The 26983-nt window shown below is 59.6% G+C and overlaps 1 protein-coding gene across 7 annotated transcripts; it reads right to left on the bottom strand.

The window, feature by feature from the left end:
- Nucleotides 1-230: 230 nt before the first annotated feature.
- D2HGDH (D-2-hydroxyglutarate dehydrogenase) lies at nucleotides 231-26701 on the bottom strand. 7 transcript variants are annotated; one of them, XM_070368687.1, is made up of 10 exons: nucleotides 26520-26701; nucleotides 24101-24531; nucleotides 19032-19089; nucleotides 17663-17802; nucleotides 16792-16985; nucleotides 15324-15492; nucleotides 13201-13344; nucleotides 11849-11991; nucleotides 9943-10108; nucleotides 231-1338 (listed from the first exon to the last, which is right to left on the bottom strand). In XM_070368687.1, exons 1-10 carry the CDS (start codon nucleotides 26591-26593, stop codon nucleotides 1079-1081), a joined length of 1779 nt encoding a protein of 592 aa, XP_070224788.1. In that variant the 5' UTR covers nucleotides 26594-26701; the 3' UTR covers nucleotides 231-1078. The 7 variants fall into 7 exon arrangements, with proteins under 7 accessions (XP_070224788.1, XP_070224789.1, XP_070224791.1 ...); XM_070368688.1 differs by having other exon boundaries at nucleotides 24101-24468; nucleotides 26520-26700; XM_070368690.1 differs by lacking the exon at nucleotides 26520-26701 and adding an exon at nucleotides 26149-26202 and having other exon boundaries at nucleotides 24101-24468.
- Between the last annotated feature and the right edge of the window lie 282 nt (nucleotides 26702-26983).

Genomic DNA, 26983 nt, shown 5'->3' with positions numbered 1-26983 from the left:
CGTTAGGAAGCCACGAGAGGCCACACCTCAGGGGCCGATGAGGCGGGCCTCCCAGTCACACAGTGGGGGACGGCGGACATGGCATGGGGCCAGGCGCCGGTGCAGGGACGCCCCCACACACGGGTGGTCAGGCCCCAGGGCCCTGAATTTCCAGCGCTCAAGAACGCAGTACACGGGCCCTTCACCCAGTTTGTGAGGCCACTTTCCTAGGAACAAAAGGGAGGAGAGGATGCTGGTTAATTACATTTTTATTGGAAGCTCACGGCACCAGAAAGAAGGCGACTGCAGCCTCTCAGACCGTCTCCAAGCCCCAGCAGCTGCCCCGGGGGAGCGCCCGCTCGGGGTGGCAGGATGCCTGTGGCTGGCGGGGCTTCTCACCTGGCACTACTGACTTTTGTGGTCAGAGCAGAACCGGAAAGACATCTCCATGGACGCGTCACAGCAAGTGCGAGAAACGGGTGGCTGGCCTCTGAACCGCCGGGCCTTCTAGCAAACAGGGACGCGACGTACCCAGGGCGGGCACGCCTGTTCCTCCGGCTCAAAGGGGACCAGCTGTCATCCAGAAAGTGCCCGATGTCTCAGCTCTGCTGGTCAGAGCGCAAATGGACCCGCCTCGGTGCCCCGTTACCCATATGGAGTTCATCCCCCTGCCCAGGGCCCCTCAGAGGCTTGTACCAAGTGGGGGGCCAGTGGGATGACCGCCCTCTCAGGGACATACCCCACAAGGCAGGATCCCACAGGCCACAGGCAAGCAGGGGTGACCTGGTCGACCCTGAGTGGGCAGAACCGTGCGCCCACCTGGCCTATCCAGGACCTGAGGAGGGGTGGAGTGTCTGTCCAGTGGGCAGTCATAGTGGACGGACAGCTCTCTGTCCACCCAATAGAACAGCAGGGCTCCAGAAGACTCCTGCCAAGAGAGCCACGTGCCCTGGGCTTCACGGGGCCAGCTCCAGCCCCCTGGACCAAGCGGTCAGTCATCCAGCCTGCTGCAGGCTCTGCAGGTTGGAGGCTCTGTGGGCCCACCCCATGGGCAACACCAAAACCGGATGGAGGCCCCCAGTCTGGCTGCAGGGGGCCATCAGGCGTGGGTGGGCAGCATCTTGTAGGGGTTCAGGATGCCCTTGGGGTCCAGGAGGGCCTTGAGCTGCCTCATGAGCTGCAGCGCCTCAGGGGGCTTGCTGTAGCCAAGGACGTCCTTCTTCTTGAAGCCCAGGCCGTGCTCGGCGCTGACGCTACCCCGCTGCCCCGCTGTCCACTCGTACACGTAGGGCTCCAGGGCGCCCAGCAGGGACGCGCTGAAGGCCTCAGACGTCACGTTGAGATGCAGGTTCCCGTCCCCTGGAGGGACAGGGATGCGCAGGTCAGCAGGGCCTCCTCTGCCCCTTGAGGCCCTCTCCTCCCCGAGGCCCCCACTCCCAAGAGCCCCCAGCCCCACCCCGCCGCCCTTCACACCACTGGCCGCTGACCTGGCAGTGTTCACTCCCCTCCTCCGGGGGTCGCAGCGCCCCTGGCCACACACACGTTTCTCTCCGAGTTCTCCCCAGCCCCCCACCCCACCCGCACAGACCCCCCTCCCCGAGGGCCCCCGCCTGAGACGGACAAACATCCGCCCAACCTGCGCGAGCCCAGCTGGACCACTGAGGCCGCCGCAGACCCGGGTCCCCCAGCACCCAGGACGCCTCTGACCGGGTGACCTGCAGCCTCTGACCCAGTGACCTTGGACCACTGAACCTATGACCTGGGACTTCTTATGCCCCCTCCCCCATGCACATCTGTCAAACGTAGGGAGCAAACCAGGGACCCCTCTCCCACCAAATGTGGTTCCCACAGCACACCTGGGGTGAAGGCTCTGAAAACAAGCGAAGCACTACAGAGAGAGAAGCTGGGCTCCTTTGATACTCACCTACACCCCCTGCAGGGGCCTGGGGGATCCACATGGCCCCAGGGCCCTCCCCACTCCTTGTGCAAGCAAATTACCTCCAACTCAGCCTCCAATAATCCCCACAGATAAAAGCCTAAGACACACACACACACCACACAAAGTCTAAGACAAAAATTACAAACACACAGAAGAGAAACCATGATGACCAAGACCCACGAAGACCTGCGATCCAGTGATTTCCAAAAAGAGAAAATAAATGGTTCATGTGTTTAAAAAAACATGAGCAAAAAATATAAAACACAGACCAGAGAAAGCTTTTAAATATCCAGTTCAATCTTCTAGAAACGAAAAAGATGGTCACTGAAATGTCAACGAGCAGAGAGAGATGTAGCAGAATGGAAAGCAGACAAGCACGCAGAGATCTGGGCCCGCGGATGGGAGAGACAGGCCGCGCCGTAAGCCTGCGGGGGATGCTTGGGGGGCAGGGAGATGGTATCCACAGGGACAGCAGGGGAGCAGTGTCCGAAAGCAGAGCCCACGGACTCCAGCTGACAGACACTGACCCACCCAGACAACGCTGAGAGAAGCCAAGGAACTCCAGGACAAAGGACAGATCTTAAAGCGCACTTCTCTCCGTGGAGCCCCGCTGGTCCCCGGCCACCTGCCGACAGCAGTTAGTGACGCCTGCACTCTGCAGAGAACAGGGCTGTCAGACCAGAGTCTCAGAGTTCACTGCGGAGAAACCACTGAAGAGCAGGCTCATAAAACCCATGGCATGCGGCCACCTGCCTTCCCAGACCACAGGACTCTCTAAAGGCAGGGCTGTGACACCAGGCCAAAGACGGGCCCGCAGTGTGGGTGAGTCTGCTCAGACACGGGCTCACACGGCAGTAACAACAGCACCGCCACCAGGGCTGGGATGTCACGGCACTGGGGCACGCTCCAGACACAGCGACCCGGCGCGGGTGACGGCGCCCAAGGGACAGGGCCCCAGGCTCCCTGCTCCGAGGACTGGCCAGGCTCTCAGGGGAGCAGTGGTGTCCAGGGGTGGGGGACAGAGAGCTGACTGTAAGGAACTGGCCCAGATGACTGTGGGGACATGGTTAGCCCAGCATCCACAGGGCCAACCAGCAGGTGGACACCCAGAGACGAGCTGAGACTGCAGCTCCAGTCCAAAGGCCTCTTCCGTGGGGGATGTCCATGTCCCATGGCCCGGGCCTTCAGCTGATCAGGCGAGACCCTCCCACATGGGAGGGTGACCTGCTTTACTCAAGGTCTGTGGATAAATGCTAATCTCATCTTAAAACTATCTTCACAACAATATCCAGACTGACGTCTGACCAAGCATCTGGGCACACAGCCCAGCCAGGCTGACACACAGGTTGCCACACTGTTTGGGAAGAGTGACCCTCTTGATACTGATTATCAAGAGTGATACTGATTAATCTCCAACTCTTTTAAGGTAGGACCACCCTGATAACTTTGCCAGAAGAAATATCAACAACCTCAGATATATAGATGATACCATTCTGATGGCAGAAAGTGAAGAGGAACTAAAGAGCCTCTTGATGAGGGTCAAAGAGGAGACTGAAAAAGTGGCTTGAAACTCAATAAGATCATGGCGTCCAGTCCCATCACTTCATGGCCAATAGAGGGGAAAACGTAGAAACAGTGACAGATTTTATTTTGGGGGGCTCCAAAATCACTGCAGATGGTGACTGCAGCCATGAAATTAAAAGATGCTTGCTCCTTGGAGGAAAGTTATGACAAATACAGTGTATTAGAGATCAGAGATCACTTTGCTGACAAATGTCCCTATAGTCAAAGCTCTGGTTTTTCCCGTCGTCATGTACACATGGCAGAGCTGGCCCATAAGGAAAACAGAGCACTGAAGAATTGACGCTTTCACGCTGTGCTGCTGGAAAAGACTCTTACGAGTCCCTGGGACTGCAAGGAGATCCAACCAGTCCATCCTAAAGGAGATCAGTCCTGAATATTCATTGGAAGGACTGATGCTGAAGCTGAAACTCCAATACTTTGGCCACCTAATGAGAAGAGTTGACTCACTGGAAAAGACTATGATGCTGGGAAAGACTGAGGAGGAGAGGGGGCGACAGAGGATGAGGTGGTTAGATAGCATCACCAACTCAAACGACATGAATTTGTGCTGGAGTCCAGCTCCAGCAGCCAGGGATTCAACCTGAAGGAGTGAGTGGTGTTGGTGAGAAATGAGACAGCCTCTCGGTTTTCTTGGACTGCCTGTTTATTTCAAGTTTAAGATTCTCTTTTGTACTTTTACAAAAACATTAGGTCAGAGGTTTGACATTTTCAGTTCTCTCTCACCCAGATTTATTATCTCCATAAATCATTGTTGCCCTTCAAACAGAGTTCCTGCTTCAGTGATTCTCTAGGAATCAGCTTTACCATCTATTATCTACATCCTCTAATGTGTCCTATAGTTAACTTGTGATTACATTGTAACTCATACTACATTCCTCAGTTTATTTCTTATCTTTCTAAATCCTGTTTGCCCCTAACATCCCGAGCTCACTATCTCTTAAAAAGGCTTCTAGCTATAGTATCTCTAAAATTCCTAACCTCTATAAGCTATAGTAAAATATGCTAACATTCCAACATTCCTTAAATCTTTAACTTCTAACTATTGTAATTATTTCTAAGCCCTAAATTCAGTAAACTCCTTTACCATAAACATTCTCCTCACAAGTAGGCTTCAGATAGCAATCCCTCCCGTGGCCTCAAGCTGCGGCCTACGTGCTCACCCTGGAACACTCTTTTGTAAAAGTCCTCAAACAAATGTCAATGACTAACTTAATGAATTATTTTCTGAGCACAGCTGCAGAAGGCGGTGTGCGCCTTCTCATGCTCCTCTCAAGAACAATAAGCACCTTAGTACTTCTTTTCAGTCAACTCAGCCGAGGAGAGGAAAAGACAAGTCAGAATCACAAGGCCTAACTCCTTCATCCCGGGTCCGTGCCTGCGGGACAAAGAGAGGGGGTGGGGCCGTGCCTCCATTTTGTCAGTAACGCCTAACGCGGCTCCCGACAAATCTGAGCAAACTCCAGAAAACAGTGGAGGACAGAGAAGTCTGGCATGCTACAGTCCAGGGGGTCACAAAGAGCCGGACACCACTAAGCAACAACAGCACCACCACCTCCCTGATAAAGACACAGTTCTAGGGATACTGCTGGGAGATCAGAGGGGCACAGTTTCCTGTTAGTAAATGGAAACAAACTCTATGAGATAAAACACCAACCAAAAGAAGGTAAAGCAGTTCAGTTCAGTCGCTCAGTCGTGTCCGACTCTTTGCGATCCCATGGACTGCAGAACTCTAGGCCTCCCTGTCCTTCACCAACTCCCAGAGTTTACTCAAACTCATGTCCATTGAGTCGGTGATACCATCGAACCATCTCATCCTCTGTCGTCCCCTTCTCCTCCTGCCCTCAGTCTTTCCCAGCATCAGAGTCTTTTCCAATGAGTCAACTCTTTGCATGAGGTGGCCAAAGTACTGGAGTTTCAGCTTTAGCATCATTCCTTCCAAAGAACACCCAGGACTGGTCTCCTTTAGGATGGACTGGTTGGATCTCCTTGCAGTCCAAGGGACTTGTAAGAGTCTTCTCCAGCATCACAGTTCAAAAGCATCAATTCTTTGGTGCTCAGCTTTCTTTATACTCCAAGTTTCACATCCATACATGACTACTGGAAAAACCATAGCTTTAATTAAATGGACCTTTGTTGGCAAAGAAGGTAACAAATCAGAGTAAAAAAAAATAGAAGAAATGGGGACAAATAGAAGGCCCAAAGTGAGACCAACCAGGTCACTGTACAGTCTCCATAAATGAAGGGCAGCAAAACGTGCCACCTCAAAACAGGCCACTTTGGCATAAGGATTATTTTGAGCTGAAGGCAACTGAGAAGAAAGAGACACAGAATAGCCCCCTGCCCTCCATCCACCTGGAAGCAGGACGAGAGCGTGTAAAGGTGCCCCAGGCAAGGGCAGGGTCGCCACCCGGGACAGCTCCAGGCTTTGCCCCTGAACGTCCATCCTCTTCCTTCATCCATGCTGTCTCCAAAGAGGTACTGTTCTTTGCTAAAATGCCCTACAAGTCTAACTACCTGAAACTGAGCAGGACCCTGTGGGGTCTCTCTGTTCAGCCTCCATGACCTTCCCTGAGCTCCAAAGGGAAGACTGGAACAGTTGCTAACCAGGGAGGGGAGGGGTGCAGAGACAGGGAGGAGCAGGCAAGAACAATAGAGCGGCAGGGGCAGGGCGCGGGCACGACCTTTAACAGAATGAGATGGCCTGGAACGATCAGAGCCAGATGGGCCCAAAATGACTACGCGTCAGCCTCCACCTGACCTTGGGCCTCAGTACACGTCATCGCAACACGTCAGCACTGGCCCACCAGCACAACAGGTCCAAGGGCGACCCACAGAGACCAACAGGTCAGCCGTGATCCAGTTCCTGGAAACCCGCCTCTCCCGCAAAACAGCTGGAATAATCCTCCCACTCGTTAGCTTATGAAATTACTCACCTAAAACACACTGGCTCTCCCCTTCTGAGGTGGCCCACACTGCAGCGTGTCCCTCTCTAAATGAACCCGCTTCTTACCGACCGTTTTGTCTCCCACTGAATCCTTTCTGCAACGAGGCATCAAGAACCTGAGCGTCATTAAGTCCTGAGACCAGGTGTGCGATCTTAATTAAAAGACCACAGGTGGACTTCCCGGTGCTCCAGCGATTAAGACTCTGCCTGCCAACGCAGGGGACGTGGGCTTGGTCCCCGGTCCCAGAGGACTCCGCACACCGCAGGGCAACTAAGGGCCGCAGCTCCTGAGCCTGTACGCGCCAGAGGCAGCCTTGGAGCTGTGCTCTGCAACAAGGAAGCCACTGCAGTGAGCAGCCCACTCCCCACACCTGGCGAAAGCCCACACGGCAGTGAAGACCTAGCACAGCCCAAAGTAAATCAATAGCTTTTAAACATCACACGCATGTTGCACGCTTAGCTGCTCACTCAGGTCCGACTCTTTGTGACTCCATGGACTATATTTAGTTTGCTCCTCTGTCCCTGGGATTCTCCAGGCAAGAATACTGGAGTGGGTTGCCAGGCCATCCTCCAGGGGCTCTTCCCGACCCAGAGATCGAACCTGTGGCTCCTGCCGCTCCTGCACTACAGGTGGGCTCTTTACCGCTGAGCCAATGGGGAAACCCAAAAGTCACACAGCACACGTGAAAACAACTTGAAAAAACAAGACAGAAAAGACCATGGATTTTGACTGGGTTCGAGTCCCTGCCCCCACTACATGGGTTCACGTCCCAATCTGAGGTACGTGGTTTCAGCTGCACCTCAAGGGACGCATATGACAGTATCTTTGAGCTTTACAGAACTAAGCGCCCCTATAAGTGGAAGCTGTCAGGTTCTTCCTTCCACAGAGGATCCCAGTTTGCTAATCTGGAGAAGCTCAGGAGACACCTGACGCCAGGCTAAAGGAATGCAGGCCCGGCTCACACCCTGGTCCTTATCAATCATCAACCCTGCCCTGCACCGTCCCCATAAACTCCTCAGCAGACCCTCCCAGCGTGGGACACAGTCTGGGGGCAGGAGCCCACTGTGTCAGCCCTGCCTGGCAAAGCAATAAATCTACTTTTTATTCCTTCACCCCAAACTCTGCCTCTGAGATTTGATCTGGCATTGGCGCACAGAGACCGAGCTCTAGGCATCAAACGGACAACCCAGGTGTCCACCTTCAGAAGCAGCCAAGGCACCAGGAGAAGGGGGCCCACCCTTACTGCAGGGGTGGGGGCTCGCTCGGCAGCTGACAGTTAAGCGGACTCGGGCCGCCGGCAGCACAGAGGGCAGACGGGATCCAGAGGGTCTGCTCTCAGCACCTGGCAAACAGCTAGGGAGACTGGCGGCGCCCCAGGCAGGGACCACACTTCCACCAGCGGCGTGCTCCACTCAGTCCTCCATCCACCGCATGGTCAACAGCAAGCCCACGGCCTTCAAGTGGATGGAAAAGTCCTGCATGTTTAGAAGTTAAAATACACAGTTCTGCCCACCTCGCGGGTCAAAGAAGCAATGATGAGGGAAATCAGAAAGCATTCAGAACTTAAAGATGACGAGAGCACCCTCAGACACGGGAAGCACCCGGGCAGTGGCAGAGACGGGACAGAGGGAGGCACCCGGCCGTCCCCGACCCAGTCCTCTGTAGAGGGGTGGCATCGAGCGCCCAGGGCAGCAGACGCCCAGAGCGAGCTGAAGTACCGGGCGTGCAGGGCCAGCGCCTCGGTCACAGGACACAAGGGCCTGGAGCCGGGTCTGGCCCTCGTGAGTCCTGTGGGCGCTCCTGGATGCTGCCAAGTCTGAGGAGGCAAGAAACAGGTACTTTCTAAAACCAGCAAACACCACCTGTGTGCTTACACGGAGGGAAACTTAAATACACAGAAGAGCAGAAAGGCTGAAAATCAGTGAGCTACGTACTTCATTATAAAGTCAGAAGAGCAGCGGTGATGCCGGAAGGTGGAGACGAAATAGCGAGAAAAGCGCCCAACGGAAAACCCACACGGAGAAGCCCAGCAAGCCCAGCGCTGACTCTCTGGAGAGGCTGCGGAATCGATAAACGCCTGAACAAGAGAGACGGAGGTGTGGACGGGGCCGTCCCCTCCCTTCCAGTTACGAGGACCCGGCCGTCAGCCCCTGCGCCCACCGCCCTGCGCGGAAACCAGGACGCACGCTGGCCCAGGACCGGCAAGAGCCACGCGGAACGAATGATCTCCAGCCCAGGTGCCCGCGTCTCCCCGCGCACAGAAAGCACTGAGGTCACCGCCTTGGCACGCCCGGCTTTGTGAGGAGCAGCAACACTGTGATGTTTGACCACACGGGCTTTTCTGGCCCCAGCACGACACTCCGACGTATCCTGGCTGCTCCCCTGCCCCCTCCCCTCCTCTGCACCGTCCGAGAGCCCGCTCCCCACCTAGAGCTCTCGGTACAGTCCCAAATAAAACTGAATTCACAACCTTCGGGTTGTACAGATAAGAAACAATCCGAATCCGGACTTAGACAGTCCCCCTCCGCAAGTGCTGGACACGGCACGAAGGATAAGAACAGCGCAACGCCAGAACACTCAGGATCTTAGGAGAGACAGACAAAGGCCAGAAAAAGATGAGCAGTCAATTCTGAAGAAAAGGCAAGCCGGAGAGTCCTGTAGTTACGAAAGAAAGTGCGTTGTAGTCAATCTCCTCAAAAAAATCACCCACGAAAACTTCAGGCCCAAGCACCTTCATCTGCAAGCTACTAAACGTTCAAAGAGGAGGTGATTCCAACCTGCCAGACGCTTCTAGAGATGACCCCCAGGTCGCTTTATGACTCTGAGACCAACCTCCAGCCTGCACAGACAAAGGGAACCAGACAGGGCGGGACAGAGGAGCTCCTCCGCGGGGTCAGTAAATGGGGTCAGACAAGACACAGAAGGGTCCCCGTCATGCTGGGCTGACCCGGACACACAGACCCACTCGCCCCCAGGTCAGAGAGATGAGCCCCAGGGGTCAACGGGAAACCGGAGCCCGGCACCCGAGCAGACGCAAAAAGAGCATTCAGAAATCAGCAATCACGCTCAATTTCCAGAGTGGAATTCCACCACGTGACGCGTTCAGGGCCCCCCCACACAGTCCCGGGAGGTGGAACTGAGCCCACCTTATGAAAAGGACAGTGGAGGCCCCAGGCAGAGGTCACCCCCACACCTGTGAACAGACGGGGCTTTGAGACACCCGGTCCCAAAGGCTGCTGAAAATCAAGGGGATGAAATTGCTCCTTCATGTGAGTCAATAACTTATAAGCGTGACTCTTCTGCACACAATAATGACGGGAACTGGTTTTAAGACCCTTTCATCTGGAGGGAGGGCAGGGTCAGAGCTCATCCTCAAACATGAGACCCCCGTGATCAGGCCGGCCCCCGCCCCTGCCAAGCCCCGAGCCCGCGCTCCCAGGGCGGGCCTTCCCGGGACACCCCAGGCACGCCCCCCACCCCGCGGGCTGTGCTCACCCAGGTGGCCGTAGCCCACCACGTGCTTGGCGCTTGGGCCGAGCCGGGCACGCAGGTCGCCCACGAGGTCGTAGAGCCGGTCCAGGGGCAGCGAGAGGTCGTACTTGTACACGTAGCCGTCACGGCTCAGGGCCTCAGTGATCCTCTCCCTGAGTGCCCACAGCATCTGGAGGGGGGACGGGCACCGTTACCCAGAGCAGGCAGGGCTGCAGGATGACCCCGGGGTCAGGAGGAAACCCCCGGGTGACAAAAACGTCCCACGCCATGACAAGGGCGGGGCTTCCGTCTGAGAACGCACACTGGACGGGGGCCCCAGATGTAGCCAGGCGGGCCCCTGAGGGCAGACACCCAGGGCCCCTCGGAGACAATCAGCGCTGACCCTGTGACCCTGGGACTGGCCGGGCGGGGGAGCTCGGGGACACAGGCGGGGACCTCAGCATGGTTGCGCACCCTTCCCAGCACCCCATGACGTCCTGTCCTGTCACAGACAACCCGGGAGGGCGTCCCTAGGCTTGTCCCGTCTGGTCCCCCCCATCCTCCATCCCCCCCTCCACATCGCAGGAAACCTCGAGGCGAGGCAGCTTTCTGGGTAAGGGAAAACATCCTTTTCTTCATTTCTTTTTAAACAAGCCCACGGTGCAATAATCCCCCCTGAGTTCCTCGCCAGCATGGGACGCCCAGCGGGTGTGTGCATTTCCCCAGTCACTCAGCACTGTGGGTCGCGCCATTCCCGCGCCTGGGCTCCCTGACCATCACCCCGGCCTGATGCTCCTCCCGTACCCGGGGCCTGGCCACATGCCTGGCCTGAGCCCGGCAGCCCTGCCTGCCCCGTGCGGCCTCCTCAAGCCCTCACGTCCCGGCGCGGCCACAGAGCTGCGGGCCCCTTATCCACTCACCTTGCCCACTGCTCCAAACCCAGCCTCTCTAGAACGTTCCGTCTGCAACCCCTCTGTGCACCTGCACAGCTGACGCTGCTCCCCAACCCGTCCAGGCCCAAGCGCCCCCGACCCTCACCCCGCGCCACCGCCAGGCCCCTGGACGCCAATGCTTGAGAACAGGGCACTGAGGCAGGCAGCGTGGCCCCTGGCTGGGACCCCTCCCCCGGCAGATGGCCCAGGAGCCCCGCTCTGGCCGTGCCCGCCCCGCACAGCAGCCTGGAGCTCGGTGCACCCAGACGGAGCCCGGGCCGCTGGAGCCGGGCCCTCCATCAGAAGACGCGGGCCGTGTGCCCGGAGTGGGCAGGGCCCGGCTCTCAGGCCCGAGGCCCAACGATTCCTCATTCCCAGGCAACTGACAGAGTGCGTTTAGGGGCAACAAGGAAAGCGTGGGAGGCAAGCCCCAGTACTGGGCCCTGATGGAGAGAGGACGCAGCCCAGGTCTCAGCCCCATCCCCCCAGGACACAGGCCCCATCCCCCCAGGTCTCAGCCCCCATCCCCCCAGGACACAGGCCCCATCCCCCCGGGACTCAGGCCCCATCTCCCCATCCCCCCAGGACTCAGCCCAGCAAGCCCAGCCTCAGGAAGGAGTGGACAGAGTGGCTGACAGGAAGGTGGTGGACGGGGAGCAGGACTGAAATCCTGGGTCAGGAGGTGAGGGCCTCCCAGGAACCCAGACCAGAGGGCCAGGTGGGAACAGGATGGGTTGCAGCCTCTAAGGTCCCATGTCCCTGGATGGTGACCGTGGCTACCCAGCTCCCAGGCCCGCACGGTGACAGCGGCCTCCTCCATGCCAGGCCCACTCTCCTCACCCTCTGGTGAAGCCCCTCCCAGGGAGCCCCCCACGCCCTGCCCAGCCGCCCCCCATCCACAGGCCCTGACACCAAGTGTGTTTTAGTGAGGCAGCCAGCAGGCAGGTCCCCGGCTGCAGCCCCTCTCACTTTAGCAGTGGGGGCGGGGCATCACCCACCTTGATCCTCCTCTCGTCGCTGCCCAGGGTCCCATCGGTCACCAGCCCCGAATCCAGCACCTGCTCCAGGAAGCAGCCCAGCTTTTCGGCATCGTGCCCCGGCCCAGAGCCCGCCGTCTCAATGAGGACGTAGAAGGGGCTTTCTGGAAGAGCAGAGGCAGGGTGAACAGGGGGCGGCGGTCAGGGGAAGGCCAGGGCGGGACAGCCGGGGCCAGGGGGCTCCAGCACCTCCCGATGCACTGGGGTCACCCACAGAGCAGCCGCTGGCTACTGTGGCTAAAAGACAGGTCCTTCACTTAAGAGAGACAGTGCCCCCCGGAGACACGGCAGAGCCGGAATGCTGGGGCTGGGATCGCGCAGTGGAGGACAGGGCTCCTCTCATCAAACCGCAGGGTGAGCGGAGGTGTGGTGCCTGCCGTGGTCAATGACTCCCAGGGGGCCCTCTGTGCATCCAGGGGCCCTCAACACCCCCAGGGACCCTCAATACCCTCAGGGACCCTCCATGCCCCCCAGGGGCCCTCCATGCCCCCTGGGGCCCTCTGTCCATCCAGGGACCCTCCACGCCCCCCAGGGGCCCTCCATACCCCCTAGGGGCCATCAATACCTCCAGGGACCCTCCATGCCCCACCAGGGCCCTCCACGCCCCCAGGGGCCTCCACACCCCCCAGGGGCCCTCCATCCCATTAGAGACTCCCCACCCACCCAGGGGCCTCCCCACCCCCACCCCAAGGGACCCTCCACTTTTCCAGACCCTCACACATAGAGAAGACACCACGTAGGGCCCTCACCAGCACCCAGCCCCCGTGGAGCCCTGGTCCTGGACTTGCAGCCTCCAGAAAGGGGAAAATCGGTGCCCTTGCCGAGGGCTGCGGCTCCGTGGGGGCGGCCTGGGGGGAGACCAGGCCCACTTCCTCTGGTCAGTCTCAGGAGCGAGAGCGCCAGCACCTGCAGCTGTGCGGGTTCACACAGATGCACACAGCGTGCGGGCCCAAGAACCAGGTGTGACGAGCTCGTCGGCTCAGTCGGAACAAGCTGGCTGAGCTCTGGTGGCTGGCACGTTGTAGGGGGACACTTCTCCCAGCTGAGGAGCCGGTGGAGGGTCCTGACTGCGTCTGGCTGTTCCAGAGACCCCGGGGCTCCAGCACAACTGTCAGCATCTGACCCAGCTCTGCAGGGGAAGGGCCCTCAGGGAGAACCCTGCCCTCAACAGCGACGGGGACACCAGAACCGCCGCACTCCCTGCCACCTCTACTCCACGGATGGGCTGGAGGCCTGGCACCTTCCATCAGCCCACACGCCAAACGGCGCCAAAGGTGAGGTGGGCGCTGCCCACAGGCAGGCAGGGACAGTACCTTGCACGGGGCAGGAGAGACCGAGGTGGAGCCTGACCAGCTTCATGCACTCAGCGTCCATGAACTCAAACGCAGACAGGATCTCGCCCAGCATTGCCCTGCAGGTGCGGAAGGTCTGCAGAACTTCAGCAAAGCCCGGACAGCCTGCAACGGGCGCGGTGAGAGGACAGGCAGACTGGCATGCAGGCACCAGGCCTCGCCACAGGCCACCCGAGCCCGCCCTTCAAGCAGCAAAACCAACCTGCCCAGCCAACGGCCACTTGGAAAGTCACAAACACGTGGCCAGAAACCGGCCCCTCGGGAAGCAACTTGGCCGTGTCTCTATGACACCCTGGGCCCCGCAAGCCATTCAGGGCATACTTCCCGGACCCCAGCTCTCCACGGTGCCCCAGCACCCGGGGCTGGCTGCCAGGCGCCTGAGGCGGAGCATGGACGTCGGTGTGCAGGCAGGCAGGGCAGGCCAAGAAGACCTGGTGGGCACGGGGTTGTGCTCGGCCCTTCCCGGCAGGGATGAGGAGGCACTGAGGGGTCCCGGGGAGGGCAGGGAGGAGGGTCATGGGGTGGGACCCACTCTGTGGGGCCAAGGAGTAGCCGGGGGTGGCCTGTGAACCCCAGCAAAGAGAGCTGAGCGAACTGGCGACAGATCGGAGGAAAGCTGCCAGAACACAACACAGAGCCGGACTGGAGGGAAACCCGCGCGGTTACGACACGTGGAGACCGACCACCTGAAAGGTCCTCTCGTGTGTCTGACCACCATGCTGGGGGGAGAGAGGGCTGGGCAGCTGCTGAGGACGGGGTGGAGGGAAGCTTCCGGAAGTGAGGGGTTTAGGAAGTTTCAGAAAGAAAAAGAAACGCACTCTCACAGGAGACACACCGGGACCCATAAAAGACCAAAGGAAAAGAGGAAATCTCTACGTCGGCCAAAGAAAGAGAAACACCCGCTCATGGCGGCTGCAGGGGACGCCAACCCGCCACCGGTGACCATGGAGCCGTGAGGAGCGCCGCTCCCACAGGATGGGAGACACCAGACACCGGGGCCAGCTTCCGGGAAAGGGGAGGAGGGAGACGTTCCAGACAGACTCGCATGGACTCACATGGACTCAACAGGGACTCACAGCCCCAGGCGTCCACGACAGAGCAACCAGGATGTGTTCACAGCGCGGGGCCGGGAAAGCCCAAAGCAGGAGGGCAAACGTGGAATTACAGTGATGACCAGCGCGACGGAAGGGACAGAAGGACGGAATCAGGACAAGGCTGCGGGGCCCAGAGCCTGGCGCGGGTGGACGGCGGCAGGGGAGGAGGGGCACAGGGAGCACGCATGCGGGCCTCGGGGCAGGGGAGTCAGCCGAGCGGCTGGAGGGAGGGGGCCCTGGGGCAGGGGAGTCGAGAAGCCACGCGGCTGGAGGGGTGGCCCTGGGGCAGGGGAGTCGAGAAGCCGCGCCGCTGGAGGGGGTGGCCCCGGGGCAGGGGAGTCGAGAAGCTGAGCGGCTGGAGGCGGGGTGCCCCGGGGCAGGGGAGCCGAGAAGCCACGCAGCTGGAGGGGACCCCGACGCACTTGCAGAGATGGTGGCGAGCCGCTGGCCCCACCAGGTGGACTAACGGCCCCAAGATGAACAGACACGGCCCTGGACCTGGCACCAAACACCGCTTCCCTGCGAACCTTACGGCATGAGTGAGTGAAAGGGAATGAAAGTCACTCAGTGTCTTTCACTGAAAGTCACACACATCCAACTCTGTGTGACCCCAGGGACTGCAGCCTGCCAGGCTCCTCTGTCCCTGGGATCCTCCAGGCAAGAACACTGGAGTGGGTTGCCATGCCCTCCTCCAACGGATCGTCCCAACCTAGGGATCAAACCCGGCTCTCCTAATTTATCTTCTTTTGGTTTTACTTCCTTTTGGTCTTTACCCTACAGCATAAGCTGTTATTTAAGAATAACAAACAGCGGGTGGATGAGACACAGGAAGCCCGGTCCTTTTACAGAATAAAGTGTGCCCAGCCCAGACCCCACCTTGGCACCAAGGCCAGGTCCCAGGCCATGGGGAGAGGGAGAGGCAGGAGGAACGGGAGGGGCTGCAGGCAGTGCCACCCAAGACTCCCCCGGAGGCTGGTGGAGGGCGCCTACCGAGGAAGGCCACGTTCACAGTGCTGGGCTTGGGCGGACACAGAATGGACACGGCCGTGATGACCCCCAGGGTGCCCTCTGACCCAATGAAGAGCTGCTTCAGGTCGTAGCCCGTGTTGTCCTTTCGCAGAGACGTGAGGCAGTTCAGGACGGTTCCGTCGGCCAGCACCTAGAGACGGCATCAGCACTGGCCCCACGCTGCCCTGGGGAGGCCAAACCACCCTGTGCACCCTGAGAGCGAGCCCCAGGGCGGAGGAGGGGGATGAGGGAGCACCCAGGGTGGAGTGGGGAGCACCCAGGGCAGAGCAGGGAGCACCCAGGACAGAGGGGGGAACACCTGGGTTGAGTGGGGAGCACCCGGGATGGAGCAGGGAGAACCTTGAGGAGCGGGGAGCACCTTGGGTGGAGCGGGGAGCACTTTGGGTTGAGTGGGGAACACCCAGATGGAGCGGGGAGCACCTCGGGTAGAGCCTGGAGCACCTGAGCAGAGCACAGAGCACCTCAGGTAGAGCAGGGAGCACCTGGGGTGGAGCCAGGAGCACCCAGGGTGGAACACAGAGCACTTGGGTGGAGCAGGGAGCACCCAGGGTGGAGCATGGAGCACATGGGCGGAACAGGGAGCACCCAGGCGGAGCACAGAGCACCTGGGTGGAGCAGGGAGCACCCAGGCGGAGCCCAGAGCACCTCAGGTGGAGCACAGAGCACCTGGGTGGAGCAGGGAGCACCCGGGGCGCAGGAAGGCAGGGAAAGGCAGTGCACCAGTGTCCCCATCCCTGCACTCCTCATCCCCAGGGAGCTCAGTCAAGCTCTCTAATCCCGTTTGACTCTTGTTTGGTGAATTAGTCAAAAGCTTAGTGAAACAACTTGCAAAAGCCTGCAAGATACTTGCAATAAAAAACAACCTGCAGCCAGAGAACAAAGCCACAGGAACCGTGCGATTCATCAGACAGAAGTGGCCCCTCCTTGGGTAAACATAGGGTCTGGGCCTTAGAGAACCCCTGGAGCCGTGACGGAGGCCTGACCGGGCTCCTCTGGGCACAAGCCCCAGGAAAGCTGGCAGGGGGAATGCCACAGTCCGGGAACCTGCTCAGGGCCACAGCTCCCACAGCAGCCTTTCATGGGGGCAGGAGGTGCGTCATCGCCTCGTGGAAAGCCGGAGAGTGGGGTGCTGCGTGTAACCCCCACGGCCCGGGTGGGGCCCAGTGGAGACCAGGCCGCACCCAGAGGTGGCCTCCTTGCCCACCTGAGGCCCAAGAGGGTGGCACCAGAGCTGGGCCTGCAGCACCCCGGGTGCCCGTGCATGGCAGCAAGGGTGCACCTGACCCCTGAGCCAGGGGGTCTCACCAGAGACCTTGCATGACGACCATTGGAAAGGACAGCCCCCTGGGACCAACCCAGGAACCGGAGCAGGTCCAGCCAGGTCCCCGGAAGCAGGGCCAGCGCCCGGCGGCAAGTGTCCCCAGCTCACCACTTCCAGGCCCAGGACCGTCCCCCGCAGGGAGCCGTATCGCAGGAGCCGCAGGCCGCCTGCGTTGGTGGCCACATTCCCCCCGATGTGGCAGCTGCCCTTCGCCCCGAGGTCCAAAGGCATGATGAAGCCCCGCTCCTCCACGTACCGGCTCAGCGCCTCCAAGACACACCCCGCCTGGCAGACCAGGACCCCTGCCGAGCAAGCAGAGCCCCCGCAGGGGCCCTCAGGCTCAGCCCAGGGGGCCCAGCAGGCCAAAAAGCCCGAGAGGGGCATCCGTCCGCCCAGGAACCAGGGCGAGGAGGAAAACGGGTGTGCCCCATCCCTCCCCCAGAAAATGCCTTTATGAGAAAAGAGGAAAGGCCAGTGAGGCCACGTCGGGGGAACAGGGCTCACACACACAGGCTCACTAAAGGGAGCGGTGAAGAGGGGCTCCTACAAGGCTAGGGCCCTCAAGTGCAGGTGGGATTCTGCCCCAGGGGACATGTGACAAGTCTGGAGACAATCTGGGTTGGAGATGCTGCTGGCATCAAGTGGGTGGAGCCTGGGGCTCTGCCCAGCCCCCCCAGTGTCCAGGCGCCCTGGCCAGAGAGCATGCTCGGCCCAGGGGTCCTGACCGAGAGGCACCTACACAGTTGTGGGGCCTGGAGCTTCAAAACCGTGGAGCCCCTTATATGCCCCGCAGGCCTCAGGAAGGGTCGGTGTGGCCAGGAGGGGCCACAGAACAGCTCAAGTCCAGGGTGTAAGTCACCCCAAGGGCCAAGGGGCCTGGGCGACTGGCTAAGGCAGAGGGGTGGCTGCTTGTCCCCCCACCCCGGACCCAGGCCCCCCTCACCCCAGCCCAGCCCAGCCCAGCGGCAGCCGGCCTTACCCGACACGTCATGAAAGCTGAGGACCTGGTTCATTAGGGCGGTGGACAGAATGATCTCGTCGAAGACGGGTGTGCTGCCGCCCACCATGCCTGTGTTGCCCCCCTGTGGGTTCACAGCCAGGTTCCGCTCGTGGCAGTACCTGGGACACACCGAGGACCAGGGTCAGGGCCCTCTCCGACTCCCACGCCAGCACCCTGGGGGGACGCCATCAGGGCCGTGAGACCCCAGCCTCTCCCGCCACTGAGCCAGGCCACTTCCTGCCACAGCCTCGAGGGGGTGTCCCCTCCATCCCCACACATGACGGGAGTCTGAGGGGCAAGTGACCCCACAAACCGCAGGGGGAGCAGGCGGCCATGGCCTTCCCAGGTCACGGACGAGGCCAAGGCCACCCCGAGGCTGCTCCTCCGAGCGCAGACAGAGCGCCCACTGCTGCCCTGCCTGTTCACCTCAACAGCTGCAGCCCTGGGCACTCAGGGCCCCTCCTGCCCCCCACCCCACGTCTCTGCTCCCCCTTATCCTGGGCTGCCCACCCCTCTCCTGCCCATTGCCCTTCAGAGCCAGGTCAGAGTCGCCAGCAGCACCTCATCCCCAGCCAGCCTCCTACCGAGCAAGGATCTGAAGGGACCGAGCCCTGATGGGTCAGGATCTGCACGCTGGGGCGCCCACCCCAAGGGGCAGGCTGCCCACCTGTGTCACGTGAGCCACCTGCCAGGCAGCCAGCCTCCAGCAAAGCTCAAACGGAGCAGCGCCAGGTTCCTGGGGCCCTGCACACACCTCCACAGGGCAGCGCGGACAGAGCACTCTCAGGCGCTCACCTTCCACGCATCGACAGTGGCGTGGAATAGGAATCAGACCGCGGGCATTGCCACGTGGAAGGGAAAGACCGTGACGCGGGAGGTATAATGTGATGATGCTTAACAACCCACACACATGCAGGAAAGCGCTGAGCTGACAAACCAAAATGTCATCAGCGGTTACACTTGGAGAGGAAAATTTTGCTTTTGCAATTTTTTCTTCTTTATGGCTTTCTATGTTTTCCAATTTTTCTATAGTAAACACGAGCGTGTAGGGATTGAAAACCTCAAAGCAAGCGTTTTTCAAGAAAAGGCCTGTGCCCGCCGCTGCCGTGGGCATCGAGGCTGCCCGGCGCCCCCTGGAGGCCGCGGCTCCGCTCAGCCTGCTCGGCCCCGCCCTCCCCTGCTCGGCCCGCCCTCCCGTCGCCCCGCCCTCCCCCGCTCGGCCCTCCCTCCCGTCGCCCCGCCCTCCCCTGCTCAGCCCGCCCTCCCGGGCCCTCCTGCGTGGCCGTGGGGTCCTCGTGCTCTCTGCCCCGCGCTGGTGACTAGGGAGTGGGGTGGGCAGGGCGCCTACCTGAGGATGTGTGCCACCTCCTGGGTCGTCCGCGGCCTCAGCAGCACCTTGCTGGAACCTGTGGGACAGAAGCCACGGTCACCCAGGAGGGGCGTCCCGTCTCCCGAGGAAGCTAGCCCGCCAGCCTCCAGGCCTAGAGCCCGATTCCCTGAGGAGGAGGGCCCGCCCGGGGCAGCCCGTGGGCTGGAGCTGGGCCCGGGGACCTCAGCGGCAGGGGCCTGGAGTCCTCTCCACTGCAAGTGACTGGGTTTCCCCGGGAAGGAACCTGTGTCGTGTGGGGACACCTGAGGACACGTGAACATCTGGCGCCCTGCGAGCCGACGACGCCCATGAGCTTCAGTGTCTGTGGATCATCCTCACCCGAGTCTGTTCTCTGGGCGGATGCTTCCAAATGCACGCATTCTCCCGCACTCATGAACCCATCTCCTGCTCCAGGAAGGGGCCTTCCCCACCTCGTGTATTTATCATCTTGGCCATCTGTCCACAGCAGTGCAGGCTGTGCACTCTCAGTTCTTGGTTATCACAAGTTATCTGATGCCCAGTCACAGCCTTATCTGTTGGCATTCCTGACCACTGCCTCGAAGACAATCAAGTTTCTCTCTACGCTCTCAGTTTTGCGGAAAGTGCTTTAAGCAGCTAAGAGGCTGCAGGAGGACAGGAGGCTGTCTCGCACATCTTCCTGCTGCGTCACTGACTTTTACGGTGCTCTGAGATCAGGCTGTAGTCTCTAGCTTATTTTCTTATTATGAAAGCCGTTTCTCACTTGCTTTTCATCAAATGAACTGTGTCTGCCAGGCGGTTGGCTGTCAGGCCTCCAGGCCCTTCAGGGCAGCACAGTCCCGGGACCCTGGTCGCCCGTGAGGCTCCTGTCGGTTTCATTCACTCGTGTTTCTCAGCACCTGAGCTCCCACCGTGTGTACAGGCACAGGCACAGAGAGAAAAACAAAGTTCTCCCGCCCCGCGGAGTCACCTTTCTAATGGGGAAAAGGGTAAGAAAATGGTCCAGTGTGTTAGTAAGGGGAGGCTACAAAGAGAGCAAAGCCCAGAGCAGAAGTCATCAGAGGCCAACTCTGGGGAAGCTCCCAGGACGGGAGGGAAGGAACGTCCAGCCTGGAGAGGCTGGCAAGGGGACAGGCAGAAGGGCCAGCCGCACAGGGTTGGGGTACCGCCGCCACCATCACCCCCCACTGCAGCCTCCCTCCCCCTCTGAACACCCTGCTGTGCTCACAGGCGGGCCACCCTTGATCCAGCCCTCCTCATCCTGCCCGCCACCTGCCAGGAGCATCCCCAGGGCTCCAAGGGCCTAACTTCAGTGGACCCTCCCCCTGCAGGCCCTCCCGAGGCTGTCTGCCCCCTGTCCTCTCTGTCAACCGTCTGCCCACTGTCCCTGGAACAGCTGCCCCCACTGCTGCTGAGCCTTCCTGCCTCTGCTCTGCTTCCCCTGCAGTCCCCTCTCTCACTCAAGGCGCCTCTGGCCTTGAGGAACGGGAGGCACCCTCCTCACCCCAGTGCCTCATCCAGGCACCCTCATCCCACACGCAAACACAGCAGTGCTCCCGGCTCTTGGTCCCCCAGTCAAGTCCATGTCCAGAGATCTCAAGGTCAGCACACACCACTCAGGGTCAGCGCACACTGCCTCGGGGTCAGTGCACACCGCCTGGGGGTCAGCACACACCACTCGGGGTCAGCGCACACACCTCAGGGTCAGCACACACGGCCTCGGGTCTGCTTTCACGGGACCTTGCAGAGCTGAAACCTCCTGCCCCGCCCTCGGCAGGAGCCTGCTGGTCAGGCCACAGAGACTTTCTGCTCCAGGACTCAGAGCCACCTCCTCGAGCCAAGTGGCCCGCAGAACAAGCTGTGCCCAGCATCCACGTTGCCCATGGGACTGTGGGCCCCCACGTTCCTCAGGGACCTCCCTCCTATCTCGGTATCAGAGACACCACATTGCCTTGCGCTCGGCAGGGAGCTCTGGGTGGGGCGGGGCTGCCTCTGAGGGCAGGACAGGCCTGGGCACCTTCCTCAAGGGCAACCTGGTAGAGACGCCCAGCAGAAGGGCGTCCACCGCCTCCACCCTCCCCACAGGTCAGGACCGGCCAGTTATCTGCGCCTACGCCCCAATTCCACTTGCTCCTGATGCTGCACTCTGATCTGGAGCCTCACTCAACTTTCCTACCACCAGCACGGCCCCCACCGTGTCTGAGCCAAGAGCCCAGCACACCCTCCAGGGCTCGCCTTCAGTCTGGACTGTGCTGGCTCCAGGCCCAGCCTGAGGACCTGGACACAGTGTGTCCGGCATTTCAGGCTTAAACATGTCATCATGTTGTAAACAGCTTGTCTTCCATATCTTCTTCAGTTCAGTTCAGTTCAGTTGCTCAGTCGTGTCTGACTCTTTGCAACCCCATGAATTGCAGCACGCCAGGCCTCCCTGTCCAGCACCAACTCCCAGAGTTCACTCAGACTCACGTCCATTGAGTCAGTGATGCCATCCAGCCATCTCATCCTCTGTCGTCCCCTTCTCCTCTTGCCCCCAATCCCTCCCAGCATCAGAGTCTTTTCCAATGAGTCAACTCTTCACATGAGGTGGCCAAAGTACTGGAGTTTCAGCTTCAGCATCATTCCTTCCAAAGAAATCCCAGGGCTGATCTCCTTCAGAATGGACTGGTTGGATCTCCTTGCAGTCCAAGGGACTCTCAAGAGTCTTCTCCAAAACCACAGTTCAAAAGCATCAATTCTTCGGTGCTCAGCCTTCTTCACAGTCCAACTCTCACATCCATACATGACCACAGGAAAAACCAGAGCTTTAATTAGACGGACCTTTGTTGGCAAAGTAATGTCTCTACTTTTGAATATGCTATCTAGGTTGGTCATAACTTTCCTTCCAAGGAGTAAGCGTCTTTTAATTTCATGGCTTCATTCACCATCAGCAGTGATTTTGGAGCCCAGAAAATAAAGTCTGACACTATTTCCACTGTTTCCCCATCTATTTCCCATGAAGTGATGGGACCGGATGCCATGATCTTCGTTTTCTGAATATTGAGCTTTAAGCCAACTTTTTCACTCTCCACTTGCACTTTCATCAAGAGGCTTTTTAGTTCCTCTTCACTTTCTGCCATAAGGGTGGTGTCATCTGCATGTCTGAGGTGATTGATATTTCTCCCGGAAATCTTGATTCCAGCTTGTGCTTCTTCCAGCCCAGTGTTTCTCATGATGTACTCAGCATATAAGTTAAATAAGCAGGGTGACAATATACAGCCTTGACATACTCCTTCTCCTATTTGGAACCAGTCTGCTGTTCCATGTTGCTTCCTGACCTGCATACAGGTTTCTCAAGAGGCAGGTCAGGTGGTCTGGTATTCCCATCTCTTTCAGAATTTTCCACAGTTTATTGTGATCCACACAGTCAAAGGCTTTGGCATAGTCAATAAAGCAGAAATAGATGTTTTTATGGAACTCTTTGCATATCTTCTTAATATGCAACAAAGACACTGTTGGTTTTTATAACTAAGTAGGTCATGTTACCTCTGAAATCACTTCAAGAGAAAACACAAAACTGAAAGTCTTAGCCACTCAGTCGTGTCCGACTCTTTCTGACCCCATGGACTGTAGCCCGCCAGGCTCCTCTGTCCATGATGGGCTTTTCCAGGCAAGAATACTGGAGTAGGTTGCCATTCCCTTCTCCAGGGGATCTTCCTGACCCAGGGATCGAACCTGGGTCTCCTGCATTGCAGGCAGATTCTTTACCATCTGAGCACCAGGAAGACTACACAGGGCCTCAGGAAACCTGCTCTCAGGAAGGCAAGCTGGGTCCAGAAGGAGAATCTCCAAGCTGCTGTGGGGGTGTGGGCAGCCAGGCCATCTTGCAGGGCCCACATCCTGCCCAAGCGAGCTGCAGAGGGGACAACAGGCCCCCCAAAAGACGTATAGACACCCCACCCTGCAGAACCCACGAACGTGACCTTCCTTGGAGAAAGGGTCCTTACAGATGTAATTAAGGATCTAAACTTGAGACCATCCTGATGAGGGTGGTACCCCAATCCAAGGACAGGTGACCTCATAAGAGAACAGAGAGGGAAACACAGGGAGAGACTGTGTGAGGAGGGACAAGGACTGGAAAATGTTGTCACAAGCCAAGATCACCTGGAGCCCCAGGAACTGGAAGAGGCAGGAGGGACCCTCCACTAGAGGGAGCCCTACCCACACCTGAGAACAGAGAGCAGACACTCCAGTCGATTGAGCCCAGTTTGCGGTTCTTTGTTATATATTAGCCCAGGCGTTGGGCTGCAGCCATGAAATTAAATGACGTTTGCTTCCTGTGAGAAAAGCTATGACCAACCTAGACAGCATATTAAAAAGCAAATATTACTTTGCCAACAAAGGTCCGTCTAGTCAAGGCTATGGTTTTTCCAGTGGTCATGTACGGATATGAAAGTTGGACTATAAAGAAAGCTGAGCACAGAAGAATTGATGCTTTTGAACTGTGGTGTTGGAGAAGACTCCTGACAGTCCCTTGAACTGCAAGGAGATCAACCAGTCCATCCTAAAGGAGATCAGTCCTGAATATTCATTGGAAGGACTGATGCTGAAGCTGAAACTCCGATACTCTGGCCACCTGATGCAAAGAACTGACTCATTGGAAACGACCCTGATGCTGGGAAAGATTGAAGGCGGGAAGAGAAGGGGACGACAGAGGATGAGATGGTTGGATGGCATCACCGACTCAACGGACATAAGTCTGAGTAAACTCTGGGAGTTGGTGATGGACAGGGAGGCAGGTGTGCTGCAGTCCATGGGGTCGCAAAGAGTCAGACATGACTGAACTGAACTGAACTGACGCCTTGCGAGGAAGTGAGTAGTAGTTAACACACACACAGCCCTCAGAGCAGCTGGGGGGTCAGGGGGTCGGTCAGCTGTTTTATCTTAATTTGCAGATGTCCTGCATCAGAAAAGCGTCTGTGACGCCGCCCAGAGCTCCTGCACCCAGTGCTCACCGCTGGCCACATGGAATCCCAGGCTGTTCCTCAACCCTGCCCACCCCAAGCATGAACTGTGAACAGACCCTCACTCACCTCGGACTGTCCTCAGCCAGTCCACGTTGGGAGGCTCAAGCTCCTCCGGGTCTGTGATGACCCTGCCAGGGACGACTCGCTCCAGGGCGGCCAGGTCGTCCTCAGACACCACGGAGAAGGGCAGCCGCCGCACAGGGTACCGCTCCGGGGTCAGCGTCACCTCAGGAGTGCGGGAGGAGGCTGAGCAGCTGCCTCGTGGAACCAGGGGGCTGGTGCCCCAGGCCCCTCGCGGGCCGCCCAGCCCAGGGATCTTGGACGGCCCTGCCCACATCTTCTGTCTCACAGAGGCTCCCTGAATGCAGGCTGCCCGCCAGCAGAAAAGCCACACAGGCCACCGGGGCACCAGACGGGGCATCATCATTCCTGCCCTACAAAGTAAGTGGTCGGACCTATGACTCTGGAACAGCATGGAGCTGATACAAAGGCAGCACCTGCAGGGTGGGGAGACAGGCCCACAGTGGCTTCCACGGCTGCGGTGGCAGTGAGGTTTGGACCACCCGGAAGAAGCGGGCTAGGTGGGCACGAGGGACACGAGGCCTTCAGCTGCCGCAGCACAGCCCCTGGCAGGAGTCACCCTGAGAAGTCACAAGACGCACACCCCTGGCGGAGGCCACCCCCACCCCCACCTGTGTTAGCTTTAACATCTGCAAGAACCATGTCTCCCTCTCAGCCCCTCTTCCTTCACAAGGAACGAGCAGTTAAGGTGCTGTGAGGGACAGATGCCATTCCCCTGGTGGCTCAGCTAGGAAAGAGCCCACCTGCAAATGCAGGAGATGCAAAAACGTGGGTTCAATCCCTGGGTCAGGAAGAGCCTTTGGAGAAGGAAATGGCAACTGGCTCCAGTATTCTTGCCTGGGGAATTCCTTGGACAGAAGAGCCCGGTGGGCTATACAGCTCATGGACTGGGGTCGCAGACTCGGACACGAGTGAGCGCGCGCGCGCGCGCGCGCGCGCGCACACACACACACACACACACACACGGTGGTTTAATCTCAGTGGCCCCGACCCTGCGACCCCATGACTGTACGTACACACACACACACACACACACACACACACACACACGGTGGTTTAATCTCTCAGCGGCGCCGACCCTGCGACCCCATGACTGTACACACACACAGACACACACACACACACACACACACACACACACACACACACACGGTGGTTTAATCTCTCAGCGGCGCCGACCCTGCGACCCCATGACTGTAGCCAGCCAGGCTCCTCTGTCCCTAGGATTGCCCAGGCAAGAACACTTCAGAGGGTTGCCATTTCCTTCTCCCTGGAATCTTCCTGACCCCCGGAGTGAACCAGTGTCTCCTGAATGTACAGGTGGAATCTTTAAGACAGAGCCACCAGGGAACAACTGGTTAAAATAATATGTCTTATGTTTGTGGATATGCTACAAGTTCACAAAAACCGGGGGACAGAGGGAAGCTCCTCTGGGCCCCCATCCTGGGGGTCCGGGACTGCGCAACTCGCCAGGCAACCCCCGGGGAGGGGAGCAGTGTCGCGCACCGGTGTTCTGGTTGCTTCCAGCTCACCTGGCGCTCAGACCACCTGGGGGCTCGAGGGGCAGCGCCCTCGGCGGGGTCACACCTCCGAATGACCTTGAGGACACGATCAGAGCCCCTGGGTGCCTGGAGGCAGCAGGCGCTGCACCAGTGGGGGTGAGGCTTAAAGGAGGCGCGGAGGCCAACCCCGCCTGTTCAGGGCAGCGCAGGACAGGTAAGCAGCGAGCTCGGGGCCGGACTCCCGCCGAGGGCCGGGCGCCTGGGGTCACGGCCGTCAGGGGACCACCGGGGGCCACGGGGAACCAGGAGCGGCCGCCCCAGCCAGGGGCCGACGACCAAGCGCCGGCGCCCCAGGCACGCAGAGTGACCCAGGCTCGCCCGGAGGGCCCGGGGCGCGCAGCCTGCGCGATCGCGTGACCGGATCGGCCCGGGCGGTGGGATCCGAGGGCCCCATGGGCGCCCGTGACCGCGCGCCTCCGCCGCCCCCAGCCCCTCCACCGAGACCCCGAGCGGCCGCGCGCACGCACTCACGTCCGCGTCCCCGCCGCAGGCTTCGCGCCGCCGCGGAAAGTGGGCGGGGCTGGCGGGACTGCGCTTGCGCCGGGAGCCCTCGGGGACCCCGCCCACCCAGGCCCGGCCCCTGTTGTTGGCTCCGTCCACCCCACTGCCCCGCCCTCTGCCCGACTCCGCCCATCAGCGGCCCCGCCCCTTTCCCCGTGATGTCCGGCTTCACCCAGCTTCCCCCGCAAGGACAGCTGGACTTGAGTCGCGTTGGCACCGTCTAGCGTGGCCCCTGCACACCCTCCCACCCCTTCCACGAGGACTGGCCCACGTGTACATCCCGCCTCACTCCAGAGCGTAATTCTGTCCTCCTAAGGGGTCCCCAGAGGACCGTGACTCACCCTCTCAGCTTCGGGGAACGCTGGCACCCAGAGCCCGGGTCCCCTGGCCCCAACTCTGGCAGAAGGGCAGACATCCCAGCGGGTCAGGAATGCACTGCAGGCAGAGCCCTAGGACGCCCCGAAGCACTTGAGAACCCCAGTGACTCAAGTGAGGGGGCCTAGGATCTGGGCTCGGTGGCGATCCCACTTCAGGAAGGCCCTGACCCGCCCCCCAGCACCGCCCCGCCCCGGAGGACACAGAGTCCGCCTCTCGGGACTGCCGCCTCCTCCAGCCCCTCCAGTTTGTGCCCGCTCGGTGCCAGTTTGCCACCCACGGCTCCAGGGTATCTGCTCTGTGGGCCCGTTGGGCTCTGCCATCCAGGGCACCAGGCTGGGGGGGCTCCCGGCCTGACAGGTGTTCCCCGCCCCAGCCACCCAGCGGCCAGCTCCCGGCCGCCTCCCCCTCCCCCGGGGGTGCCAGCGGA

The sequence above is a fragment of the Bos mutus genome, chromosome 3 (genome assembly GCF_027580195.1).
Source record: "Bos mutus isolate GX-2022 chromosome 3, NWIPB_WYAK_1.1, whole genome shotgun sequence".
NCBI lineage: Eukaryota > Metazoa > Chordata > Mammalia > Artiodactyla > Bovidae > Bos > Bos mutus.
The sequence above is the reverse complement of the archived record's forward strand: the minus strand, read 5'-3'. Positions and strand labels throughout refer to the sequence as shown.

Bases quoted from the DNA above. Each gene is read 5' to 3' on its own strand.
- D2HGDH (XM_070368687.1), bottom strand. From the start codon at position 26,593: ATGTCTGCCCTTCTGCCAGAGTTGGGGCCAGGGGACCCGGGCTCTGGG. The intron at 15,493-16,791 runs GTGAGCTGGGGA...TGCCGTCTCTAG, and splicing joins CGGTCCTGGGCCTGGAAGTG to GTGCTGGCCGACGGAACCGT. The intron at 11,992-13,200 runs GTACTGTCCCTG...CTGCTCTTCCAG, and splicing joins TCTCTCCTGCCCCGTGCAAG to AAAGCCCCTTCTACGTCCTC.